The sequence below is a fragment of the Cetorhinus maximus genome, chromosome 16 (genome assembly GCF_964194155.1).
Source record: "Cetorhinus maximus chromosome 16, sCetMax3.hap1.1, whole genome shotgun sequence".
Taxonomy (NCBI): domain Eukaryota; kingdom Metazoa; phylum Chordata; class Chondrichthyes; order Lamniformes; family Cetorhinidae; genus Cetorhinus; species Cetorhinus maximus.
The window spans coordinates 57,571,748-57,585,138 of record NC_135894.1 but is presented as its reverse complement, the minus strand read 5'-3'; the positions used below and the strand labels follow the sequence as shown (position 1 = coordinate 57,585,138).

General features: G+C 42.6%; 1 protein-coding gene across 6 annotated transcripts in view; it reads left to right on the top strand.

Moving 5' to 3' along the window:
• Positions 1-13,391, top strand: part of dmd (dystrophin) — a 1,945,510-nt gene that overhangs the window by 1,696,616 nt on the left and 235,503 nt on the right. For all 6 annotated transcript variants that reach the window (XM_078559857.1, XM_078559853.1, XM_078559852.1 and 3 more), the window contains exon 55: positions 4,489-4,661. In XM_078559857.1, coding sequence (XP_078415983.1) covers positions 4,489-4,661 — 173 coding nt within the window. The remainder of the gene's footprint in view (positions 1-4,488; positions 4,662-13,391) is intronic.

Genomic DNA, 13,391 nt, shown 5'->3' with positions numbered 1-13,391 from the left:
ATGAGGTTGACTCTGAAATGTCCTCTGAAATGGCCTAGCAAGCCACTCAGTTGTATCAAACCGCTACAAAGGCTAAAAGGAATGAAACCAGATGGACCACCCGGCATCGACCTAGGCACTGGAAACAACAACGGCAAACTCAACCCTGTTGACCCTGCAGACTAACATCTAAGGACTGATGCCAAAATTGGGAGAGCTGTCTCACAGACTAGTCAAATAACAGCCTGACTTGGTCATACTCACAGAATTATACCTTACAGACAATGTCTCAAACAGCACCATCACCATCCCTGGGTATGCCCTGTTCCACCAGCAGGTCAGACCCCGCAAAGGTCGCAGAACAATGGTATACAGTTGGGAGGGAATTGCCCTGGGAGTCCTCAACATCGACTCCGGAAGTCGACTCCCATGAAGTCTCATGGTATCAGGTCAAACATGAGCAAGGAAACCTCCTGCTGATTGCCACATACTGCCCTCCCTCGGCTGATGAATCAGTGCTCCTCCATGTTGAACGCCACTTGGAGATAGCACTGAGGGTGGCAAGGGCGCAGAATGTACTCTGGGTGGGGGACTTCAATGTCCATCACCAGGAGGTGCTTGGTAGCACTACTACTGACCGAGCTGGCTGAGTCCTAAAGGACATAGCTGCTAGACTGCGTCTGTAGCAGGTGGCGAGGGAACCAACAAAAGGGAAAAACATGTTTGACCTCATCCTCACCAACCTGCCTGCTGCAGATAAATCTGTCATGACAGTATCGGTAGGAGTGACCACCGCACATTGTGGAGACGCAGACCCGCCTTCACAGTGAGGATACCCTCCATCATGTTGTGTGGCACTACCACTGTGCAAATGGAATAGATTTTGAACAGACCTAGCAACTCAAGACTGGGCATCCATGAGGCATTATGGGCCATCAGCAGCAGCAGAATTGTACTCGAACACAATCTATAAGCTCCTAGCCTGGCATATCCCCAACTCTACCATTACCACCAAAACATGGGATCAACCCTGGTTCCATGAAGAGTGCAGGAGGACATGGCAGCATCAGCACCAGACATATCTAAAAATGAGGTGCCAACTTGGTGAAGCTGCAACATAGGACTACTTGCATGCCAAACAGCATAAGCAGCAAGCGATAGACAGAGCTAAGTGATTCCACAACCAGCAGTTCATATCTAAGCTCTGCAGTTCTGCCACATCCAGTTGTGAATGGTGGTGGACAATTAAACAACTCACTGGAAGAGGAGGCTCCACAAATATCCCTATCCTCAATGATGGGGGAGACCAGCACATCAGTCCAAAAGATAAGGCTCAAGCATTTGTAACAATCTTCAGCCAGAAGTGCCGAGTGGATGATCCATCTCAGCGTCCTCCAGAGGTCCACAGCATCACAGATTCCAGTCTTCAGCCAATTCAGTTCACTCCATGTGATATCCAAAAACAGCTGAAGGCATTCGATACTGCAAAGGCTATGGGCCGTGACAATATTCCGGCAATAGTACTGAAGACTTGTGCTCCAGAACTTGCTGCGTCCCGATCCAAGCTATTCCAGTACAGCTACAACACTGGTATCTACCCGGCTATGTGGGAAATTGCCCAGATATGTCCTCTACACAAAAAGCAGGACAAATCCACTCGGCCAGTTACCGCCCCATCAGTTGACTCACGATCATCAGTAAAGTAATGGAAGGGGTCATCAACAGTGCTATCAAGCGGCACTTGCTTAACAATAACCTGTTCACTCATGCTCAGTTTGGATTTTGCCAGCTCCTGACCCCATTACAGCCTTGGTTCAAACATGGACAAAAGGGCTGAACTCCAGAGGCGATGTGAGAATGACTGCCCTTGACATCAAGGCAGCATTTGACCAAGTGTGGCATCAAGATGTCCAGGCAAAACTGGAGTCAATGGGAATCGGGGGGAAAACTCTCTGCTGGTTAGAGTCATACCTAGCACAAAGGAAAATGGTTCTGGTTGTTGGAGGTCAATCATCTCAGTTCCAGGACATCACTGCAGAGTTCCTCAGGTTAGTGTCCTCGGCCCAACCATATTCAGCTGCTTCATCAATGACTTTCCTTCCATCATAAGGTCTGAAGTAGGGATGTTCACTGATGATTGCACAATGTTCAGCACCACTGTTGACTCTTCAGGTACTGAAGCACTCCGTGTTCTAATGCAGCAAGACCTGGACAATATCCAGGCTTGGGCTGACAAGTGGCAAGTAACATTCATGCCACACAAATGCCAGGCAATGACCATCTCCAACAAGAGAGAATCTAACCATTGTCCCTTGACATTCAATGGCATTACCATCATTGAATTCCCCCATTACTAACATCCTGGGGTTTACCATTGACCAGAAACTGAACTAGACTAGCCATATAAATGCTGTGGTTGCAAGAGCAGGTCAGCGGCTAGGAATACAGCAGTGAGTAACTCACCTCCTGACTCCCCAAAGCCTGTCCACCATCCACAAGGCACAAGTCAAAGGTGTGATGGAATACTCCCCGCTTGCCTGGATGAGTGCAGCTCCCACATCACTCAAAAAGCTTGACACTGTCCAGGACAAAGCAGCCCGCTTGATCAGCACCCCATTCACAAACATTCATTCCCTGCACCACCGACGCACAGTGGCAGCAGTGTGTACCATCTACAAAATGCAATGCAGGAACACATCAAGGCTTCTTAGACAGCACCTTCCAAACCCATGACCACTACCATCTAGTTCCCCTCCAAGCCCCTCACCATCCTGACTTGGAAATATATCGCCATTCCTTCACTGTTGCTGGGTCAAAATCCTGGAACTTCCTCTCTAACAGCACTGCGGGTGTACCTACACCACATGGACTGCAGCGGTTCAAGAAGACAGCTCACTACCATCTTCTCAAGGGCAGTTAGCAATGGGCAATAAATGCTGGCCCAGCCAACGACGCCCACATCCCATGAACAAATAAAATAAATGCCCTTCCTGTCATCTTGATGGTACAGAAAAATTCCAGTCTGCTACAATTTTTCAAGTGTTCTCCAGGTTGCGAGAAAGTTCCTGCAATGTGTAGCAGAGGTGGGTGTTAGACTTTTTCCACTTATCCATCATCTCAATCATATGCATAGAACTTTACTGCCTTCACATGAGACCTATGTTCCTGACTCACCATATGTTTGAGGCTGGGCCCCTGTGATCTGAGTCCCTGGGCTTATTAGCCAGGGGCCGTTGTGTCCCCACACCACAATCCCTGTCCCTGAACTGTGATAGCCACAACATTTATATAGCTATTCCAATGTAAGTTCTGGGCAATGGTGACCACCAGGATATTGAGGCTGGAGGATTTAGCAATAGTATTGCCATTGAATGACAAGGCCAGATGGTGAGGCTCTTCCTTGTTGGTGATGTTTTTTTCCCTGGCACTTGTATGGCGTTAATGTTGCTTGCCACTTATCAGTCCAAGCTTGAATGTTGTCCGTGTTTTACTGCATACTGCTTCATTATCTGAGGAATTGTGTTTGGAGCAATTGTCAAATTTGCTGATGGACCTACTCTGTATTTCAGCATCTTCTATCTTACCTTGAGATTTAACATGTATTTGTTCCCAGTAGCCGATTTGGCAGGTACTTCGTTGTTTTTAGCTGTGTTTATGATTTAGGAATAGATGTCTCAACTATTTGTCTCATGAGTGATCTGTCTCTTACTTGGGATTTGTCCAGTGTTGACAGTCCTGCCGGTTTGGGGTATCAGAGTTTACCCACATAGGTACTCTCACATTATTTTTTTTTCTTTGAGAGGGTGCACATAAGAAGGATCATGAGGATGAAAAGAAAACAATTGTCTGATGTACAGAAAAGCAAAAAGCTCACTCAATTTAGTATGGTTGCCCAATCAAGCCTGTAGGTGGGTTGGTATGCTGGGATATGCTTAGCTGTTTGCAAATTGGAGTGTGGCATCTGGTTGAGGAATGTTCACATGCCAGAACCCTTTAAAACTTAAAGAGAATTGAGAACTGTGATTCTTTTTTATTCTATAAAAAACAAAGCTAATTTTATGAGTGGTCTATTCAACTGTTGTGTTGCTGAAAGGCCACTACCCTGAATGATGGTTTTGTATCGTCTGGGTTGGTTATGCAATATTGAACATTGAGGCTGGTTCATATCCAGCCACACATTATCGAGCAGAAAGCGCACAAGGGTCTGTGCTTTCCCGAGTAAACCATCCCAGGCACAATGCAGGCGCCTCAAAACCTCTGCATTCTTCCAAGGTTTAGACTTAAAATGCTACAAAGAAAAACTTATTACATAAAGGTCAGTGGTGTCAGGAGGGCATTTTTTTTTGTTTTATTTTATTTTGTTATCAATTTTATTTCCAATTTATTACTGAATTGAGTAAAACGTGAAGTCAGGCACAGTTCAGTGATTGTCTTGACCGTGAAAGCACATTTTTGGCAAATCGATATACAAAAGAAATGTGTTTTTTTTTGCTTTATCTTCTTTGACAGGATCTTCAGTCAGAAATTGATGCACACACTGACAGTTACCATAACTTGGATGAGAATGGACAGAAAATACTTAAAGGACTGGAAGGTGCAGAGGATGGGGTTTTGTTACAGAGACGTCTTGATGACATGAACTTTCATTGGACTGAGCTCAGGAAAAAGTCGCTAAATATTAGGTAAGACCTTATACCTGTGCTCCTCTGGAAAGAGTAAGGTTTGTTTTTGATTCCAGTGTAAAAGTAAGAGTTTAACATTTCTGCCTCGAAATGTTATTTCAAATTTTTTAGGAATCTGCAGTGGTGTTACGATTTATAAGATAAAACTTTGGATGTACTATTTCCCCTGATAGCAGTTTGGTAAATGTAATGTGCAGTGTGGTGTGATACCAAGCATTACAGACCACCTGATGCTCACTTCCGAGGCACTCACACATAGGCCCTCAGAGAAGCTATTGTCTGACATCCGTGGAACTACAGCTATGTCAGTAATAACCTGCAGGAAACAAGAGAGATAAAAAACTAAATGGAAAGAGAAGAGGGGAAGGGGTCTTACTTAATCTCTTCAAGCTAATTTATAATGGTTACAGTGGTGATCATAATGCAGAAAAGAGGAAAATAGCAATGATTGGGGCTCTTGCATTTCACAGCATGTCACATATTTTGGCCTCTAATATTCTCCTGTAAGTCTGTAAACTGGTTTCCAGTGCTGCAGGTGTAGTAACACTGAGAAAAACTCAGTCCTGTAACTACACAGGAATAATGTTTTCACCAAGAAAAGTAACTTTTTAGCGGGCTGCTTCTTTTCATGATACTGAAAGACTTCCTTGGGAAAAGTGATGATGGATTTTCCAGTCTTTGCAGAAAGCCAATCTGCGCAGCATACACACTGAACTGCTGGGTTTAGGGCTCACTCTGCTACCCTCGCTCCCACTGGAAATCACTCAACAGTATAGTTGTTGTCCAGAGAACAATACAGTACTGTGTAGCAAGTGGTATTGTGTTCTTTATACTCATAAATCTCTGCTCAGCATTCTCACAGTGCTGGCACTGATAAGTTAATGATTACATTTCAGGAATGCACGAATATGACGTTGCAATCATTTACCATTCCCATCCAATGATTCCAAGTTCAGGTTTCTTTGACTTTTTATCTACTGATTCACTCAAAATGAACTTTTAATTCTGACCTCTTGTTTGGAAAGCGGAAACCTTTGCCATTTGTGAGATAGCTGAAAAACTGAACAATTGAACACATGCTCGAACTGAAAGCTTAGTTTCCAGACATATCTGGCTTTCCTTGAGTAGGTATTGAAGGCCAATAGCATAGTGCATGGTATCAGCTGAATCTCAACAGGATCAGGTTGGTTTTGACATTCTACCAAGGAATAATCTTTCGATGGTGCATTTTTTTTCCTTTTATTCTGAATGTCAAGGCTGTAAACAGCACATATCTGAAGCAGCAAACTTTAATTGCCTGTGGAAGTACCTCATTAGTAAGTCAGAGTGCAGAATTCCTGCCTGAAGCTTGAGTGAAGTTGATGAGTCTCATTAACATTCAATATTAATGACACTTTAATGTTACTTATATAAATCAACACACCTTCTAAATGACACTGTACATTATGACTCGGGTGCTGTCAAAGGACAGTCAAGCTTTTTGAGTATTTTTCATTTCCAGATTTATGTCGACAATGATACTTGCTTGTCCTTTGCAACTCTGCAAGGATCATCAGCAATAACCACGATGTTTGTCACATATAAATTTGTACATACACATGTAAAAAAACTGAGACCAGCAATGGATTAACTGACAAATATATTACACTGCATGACATAAACAGCAAAAACCCACAGATTAAAATAGATGTAATCAGGTAAATAGTAATGGTTACATTTGTTACATTAGTCTGCAGAGATTCAACTCCTAAGACAGTTATGAATAGCTTGCTCTGGACATTCTGCAGGACTGTCTGCATGTTATCCTCTAGATAGATTTGCACTGGAGCAGTGTCTACATCTGCTGCAGTGTGAAACTCTCCAATGGGTTTTGAACGTTGTTGCCTTACTTTTTACTAAAACTAAAGATAAGAAAAACTTACGGCACCAGATGTGATCTGTAATTTGCATTACTAATCATCTCAGTGCCCTCTTCTCTGTAGAGAAATATAAAAAGGTGTCCTGATCTAACTCATTTCTGGCTGGTATCAGAAGCCAGATTGTCACCATGCTGTCATGCTATGAGAAACTTGTCGAAAGTTGCTTTGTCTATTTTGTTTTTTTTCCCCATCTCCTTTCTTATCCTGAAAGCACTGATTCATCTCCATTTGCACTCTCGGTCTTCCAGCACTTAGCTTAACTTCCCTTTCTCCATGTGATCTTGGACACACTGCCAGCAAATGACTTGATCATGGGCATCATAGCCAACCATTATCAAGTCTGCATCCAAGGCCCACAGGATTTTTTTTGTCAGGACTCAATGGAGAACGATGAGGAGCAAAAACTCTAGCTGACTGTTGTGTCCACCATCCTATCCTTCTCCTCCACTCCTTAGGCTCATGGTATGGGGTTCCAATGGGGGTTTTGAATATTCTTTTTAGGAGGTTAGGATTGACCAACTCAGCATGAATCAAAACTGAGATCTTCCTGATCAGCAAGCATGGCCCACACCCACACCCGAAATTGGATTATTCCCATTAAGCCTCCAGGGGAGCAAATAGGGACTACTAAATGCTGACATTGGGTGCAAATAGTAAAATGTAATGTTCAATTTCTCAACATATTAATTTACTTTTAGAGCACAATGTCCATAAAATAAATCATCAACCAAGTCTGTATTGGTGACTTGAATTGGGAATTTCTGATTTCAATGGGGTGCTCATGCCACACATTGTTTTGATAAGGGATTTTCACATCAGTACTTTTTATTCGTATTTTTTGAAAACTAATAAAAACAAATCTTGTCTTCTAGCAAAGTGATGATTGCCTTGACACGGTATCAGACATCCTACAGCACCCAGAGATGATTCCATTTCTTTAGCTAGATAATATCAGCCTCTCATTTAAATAAATCCAATATACTGACTGCTTTATTGTAATAGGATTTAGAGTTGCTCTGAAGACTAAGCATTCTTACAAGCACCTGTCAGTCAGTCAAACCTGTAATCATTGCTAGATTGCTTACTCACACATTTCATTTATTTTATCTTTAGACGTTTTAACCTAGCTTACCTACTAATAAGTAACATAGATCGCTTGTAAAAACACAAGCATATATTTTTGACTTGTGGACACAAACTGATCTTTCATTTTGTTTCAAGTGAACACACCACGTTTATAGATTTTATTTCTACCACTGATATCTAATATGAATTTTTATTTCTCAAGGTCAGCAGGTTTTGCTCTTATGTGCAGATCTGGTTTGTGAAATAACAGTAATGTTCCTAGAAATACGTCTCTGCATGCATCAGACGGACACACAATGTAAAATCCAATGTTTGGTGTTCAAAGGACACACCAATCTTCCAATGGAGGTGAAGTCGGATTAGGTGCATGCTTGCAGAAATCCAGATGTAGAGGATTGGTGGTGGGCTGGGGTGGGGGGTGCGGCAGGGAACAGTGTGGGGAATGCACATTCCCAAACTGATCCTGTCTCAGCCTCAGTGAATAGGTCAATTTTCTAGAGGTATTAAGTCCCATAATACTTTAATCCATGTCTCAGTGGTGGGGATTGCTCACATTTTTTTTCAATTTAAATTTGTACACATTTTAACTGTAAAGAGTAAAAATCCTATTAGCCTGTTCATATATTGTTCAGATTAAGTAATTACTTAACACACAGTTTTCAGCTGCTGTCACTACTTTGAATTGCAAATGTGAATACTAATATTCGCAGCAAATGAAATGCTATTTCCAGCCATGTATCTTGTTATGGGCAAGGGAGAGATGTTGGATAATTTCCTCTTTTTTCCCACCTCTCAACTGACTGCAACAAGATGTATTTTTGAGAAGGAGTGTTTTAACCCCTTCAGTGCCTTAACTTTTAAGAGCAGTCATGGAGCAGGGTTTCTTGTAAGTTAAATCAAAAGAAAGGATACACATTTTCAAAACACTTGAAATGTAATTGCAATAAACAACCATTCCTCATACGCGCACAGGGACACACACACAAGAAAACATGAGTTCTAAAGAATAATAAGATATCTGCTATTTCAAGCCAGATTTTGTCATTTGACAACAGTATCAATCTTTTCCATTGTCCTCACAATGGGCTGATGGCTAAGCAGTTTATCACACAATGGAGGATGCTTGGTATCCCATCAACATACCAGCCGTGAATAGCCACCAAAATGCCCTTATTTGTAATCTCATCTTCATGGGGCCAGCATGAAGTAACATACGAGCAGGAGTAGGCCATTTGGTCCTCGAGCCTGCTCCGCCATTTAACTAGATCATGGCTGATCTTCTACCTCAACGCCACCTTCCTGAACTATCTCTGCACTCCTTAATGTCATTGGCATCTAGATATCTTTCCAACTCTGCTTTGAACATACTCAATGACTAGGCCTCCACAGCCTCCTAGCGTAGAGAATTCTAAATATTTACCACTCTACGGCTCTAGAAATTCCTCCTCACCTCAGTCTTAAATGGCCTATCTCTTATTCTGAGATTGTGTCCCCTAGTTCTAGACCCCCCCAACCAGGGGAAACATCGCTCCTGCATCTACCCTGTCGAGCCCTGTAAGAATTTTATACACTTCATTCAACAGTCATTGTTACTTTAAGAACCTTCAGCTGAAGTGGAGAGGAGAAGCCATCAATGCCTGGAAAAGCCATTTACATTTTAAGTAACTTCCCAGAGATATGCCCAGACATGTCTGACCCCGTGTATTTGCAGAAAACACAAAAGAAGTCACCTGACACCTCTGGAGTCTATTTTGCCAAGGTAAATTGTCCTTAACCCATGCTGCTTTCTTTAAAAGTAAAGTGTCCATCTTTATGGGCATATGATGCAACCATAGCAATCTTTGGTACAAGAGGTACGTATCCTGTAACAGAAATGCACGTGCAAGAGGAGCGCTATATATTGGGGATGAGGGGTGCAGATATTTGCTTCTTTTATTCACCAATTTCCTGGCACCGTTACACAGATGCCATTCATCTTCCTTCACCTTACTCAATTGATACCATTCTTCATGTGTGAACCCAGACAGTGAGCATCAGTCAGTTATTCCAAACTCATGGAGCATTAAAGCTAAACCACCCTTATCCTCACCTGATGTCCATGTGGCCACACTTCCAGCTTTAGTTATGGAATAGCAATTAGATCAGGACTCCTGGCTGATTTTCATCACCCCCACCCATCCCGCACCCCAGCCTGGCTCCTGCCTCACATGAGATCAGCAAACTCAGCACAGACTTTTGTAGCAGAGACCTCCCTGGATTGCATGGTTTGGCTGCTGACTGCCTCAGCCAGCGGAGTCACCTGGAGACTGACTGAAAACTGTTTAAGGGTAGAGTAGTATATGAACAACATGCATTTGGTATCATCAAGCATCCAAATTACTTCTGGTGACAGTTACTATCCCTGTGTTGCAGATATATTTTCATTAATGGTACTTCTATACTAAAGGTACCAGTTAGCTGGAGCTATTAATTTACACTCTGGGCCTATAGTTAGACAAGCTAAGTGTTGCACAATCTGTCCGTGCACGTGTGCACGTGCATGTGCGTCTGTCCCATGTCCTTTGTGCTGGTTAGAATTTAGTGATGAAAAGCCAACAGAAGAGTTATTGCAGGAGCCCATGCAAAGCTGATGTGTGAGGCAGCCTCTCTGTGCTAAGTCTTAGACCACTTGCCGCTCCATAAATTTAGCCACTTAATTTCCGTGTCATGCCTATTGGTTTAATGAAAACCAGCAGTCAACCCAGTCTTCCATCTACTTTGCTTTTTAATCATTTGCCTGAGAATAATTCTGTCTACAGAACAATATTGCAGAATTGCAACCTAAACAATCCACGAACAGCCTTAAAAATGTAGTCTGGTTTTTGATTCAGCAAGATCAGCATTGCTGGTAATTACTGTGGCCCAGCAATGATTTTCAGACTAATGCCTGTTGGGGAAGAAATTCATATGTGAACCAAGCAACTGTTTTCAACTTATGTTGAACAGAATAAGTCTTTATGGGTGATAAAAAGCTCATTCAGAAAGCAAATGTATTGACAGAAAGATTCATCTTGTTCAAAAACTAGCAACATCAGATAGTAATAATGACATTCTTTCTGCTATTAGGCCTCAGAAATAGAGCATTATTCAGGGGCTATTAATAAAGATGTCAACTTCTTTTTGGTCTTTTACACAAGCTTACTTATTAAATGGTCTACTTTAATTAGTAAATTGAGGAGAAAGTTATGTAGCTTAACGGCTGATTCACAGAGAAATAGACATCCAATTTAAAGGGGTATCAATGTACATTTTGATTTTTTTTTGATAAGCTCAGCTTGGAAAATAACCTGCTCTGATAACTCCATTGCAGAGCTGCCAAATTGGCAGATGGGAGAATTCATGAGGAACCAGATGCAAATGTATTGTCACTAGATGTTTTGTCTTTTCAAAACATGTTGTCCTCCTCTCCTCAGTGTGCCTGCCATACTGGCACCAATTGCCCATTGCTATTTCACCAAAAGGGCCATTCTGCACATGTGCCATTGCTGCAACTAAGCTAGATCCTGACACATCCGAGTTCCAGATTGGTGGCCTATTGACTGATGGTCAGAGATTAATGGTCAGCAGCAGTAATATTGACTAATTATTTTCTTCCTTAATGTAGGATGCTGAGGCTGATTGTAGTAAACTTACTGTTACTCCGGCTGACATCAAGTTATCAGCACAATCCAGGAGTCAAACCTGAGACCTTCTTGATCTGCAGAAAATCAGGCTGATAGGAGCAGGAAAAGGGTCAAAATTGGACAACTAATTGCCCCAACCTGAAATTCTTCTTCTTATCACTAATGCACTGCTGCTGGCCACTCTTTCCTTGCACACTACATTACAAATGTTGGCTGGGTGGACGAGGTCTAGGTTCCTGGCCCATTTGCCTGCCATCCACCCCTGATGCTGCCACTTCCCTATATTACCTGCAGAATTCTGACAGTAGTTCCTGTGGTAAAGGCAGGAATGCTCCAAGGCCCCCTGGTCGGGAGAGAGGGCCTGTTAGTGGCTTCCCCTCCCTTCACTTTGTCTTCCAAGCATTTGGCCCAAAAAGGGCTTACCTCAACCAAGGCCTTCAGTAGGAGATTGGGTGCAGTTTGGTGAGATCATCTGTCTCTGTAACAGAGCTCACACCTCGTACAGTGGTGTAATAATTCTTGACTACAGAACCACCTGCATTTTGCTAGAGGCCACTGTATTGCTCCCAAGGGTCTTCACTTGAGTGTAGGGAGAAATGGACACTGAGCCAAAGAGATAACTTTGAAATAGTGTCGCAGGAAGAGATGGCATCCAAGAGGTAGAGTGCTTTAGTGATGGGATTCCAGAGGATGGAGCCTAGGCAGCTGAAGGAATGCCTCGATAATAGTGAAACAAAGTAAGGGTGTAGAGGAACACAGAGTTCAGGGAGTGGGATTTGTCAGAATGGAGGGGGTTACAGAGACAGGGAGGGGTGAGGCTGTGAAGAGGTTTAAACATGAGGATAGGATTTTAAATAGGAGGGACCAGGAACCATTGTAGACCAGTGAAGACAGGGGTATTGAGTAAGCAGAACTTTATGCAGAACTGGAAAAGGGCAGCAGAATTTTTCATGAACTAAGGTTTACAGAGGGTGGAGCATGGGGGACCAACCATAAAAGAAATGGAAAAGCTGGGTCTGGGGCTGACAAACAAATGGATGAGAATTTCAGGTGCAGATGGTCTGAGTAAGGAGTGGAAGAGATAAAGGCTTTGTTTGTTTTGGATATGGGGAGAGAAACTCAGCTCAGTGTTGAATCAAATGCTGAGTTTGTAAACAGCCTGGTTCAGTCTCAGACAGTGCTGATAGAGGGGGATAAAGTTGGTAAAGTTTAAGGCAGGGACTGAAGGTGGTGGTTTTGGGTTTTCCAATGTCTGGAGGAAATTACATTTATCCAGGACTAAACGTTGGACAAGTAGTCTGAGAGCACAGAAGCAGTTGGGTGTGTTGGGGAATTAGAGAATCAAGAGAGATGGTTAAGTAGAGTGGTGTGACATCAGGGTGGATGTGAAAGTTGTCCCATGCATGTGGATGATTTCACTAAGGGATAGCTTGCAAGTCGGGAAGAAGAGGGGACTCAGGATAAGACCCTGGGGAACTCCTAAGATGATGGTACAATGGTAGCAATAAAAGCCATTGCTGGAGATCATTTGACTGCAATCAGGTATGTAAGAGTGGTACTAAGCAAGAGCAATCCTATGGAACTGAGCCACAGAGAAGAAGAGTTGGTGGACGAAAGTGTGATTGACAGTGTTGAAAGCTTTGTAGAGGTTGAAGAAGAAGTATATAGATAATGCAGTGACAGTCAAAGTCACAAAAAAAGTTATTTGAGACCTTGGTTTGGGTCATTTTGTTCCTTTGGGAAAGGTAGAAACCTGATTGGAGAAATTCAGGCAGGTAGTTGGTGGGACAGATAGTTGCTGATATGAGATATGATATTTTAAGGACTTTGAAGATAGGGAGGTTGGAATTGAGAGATGATTTTGTCACTGAGAGGATCTGGAAAAAGAATTAAATTTAAGTGTTGTGTTTTATAGCAAGGCATCTTCACACAAGACTAAAAGGAAATGTTAAAGTGGAAATGCTAATTTTCCCCAAAGAACATCATCAATAAGCAGTTCATTAGCCTATCTAGAAACACCTTACAATACATTGTGCTGGAAGGTCTATAATGCTGGGTGGTCA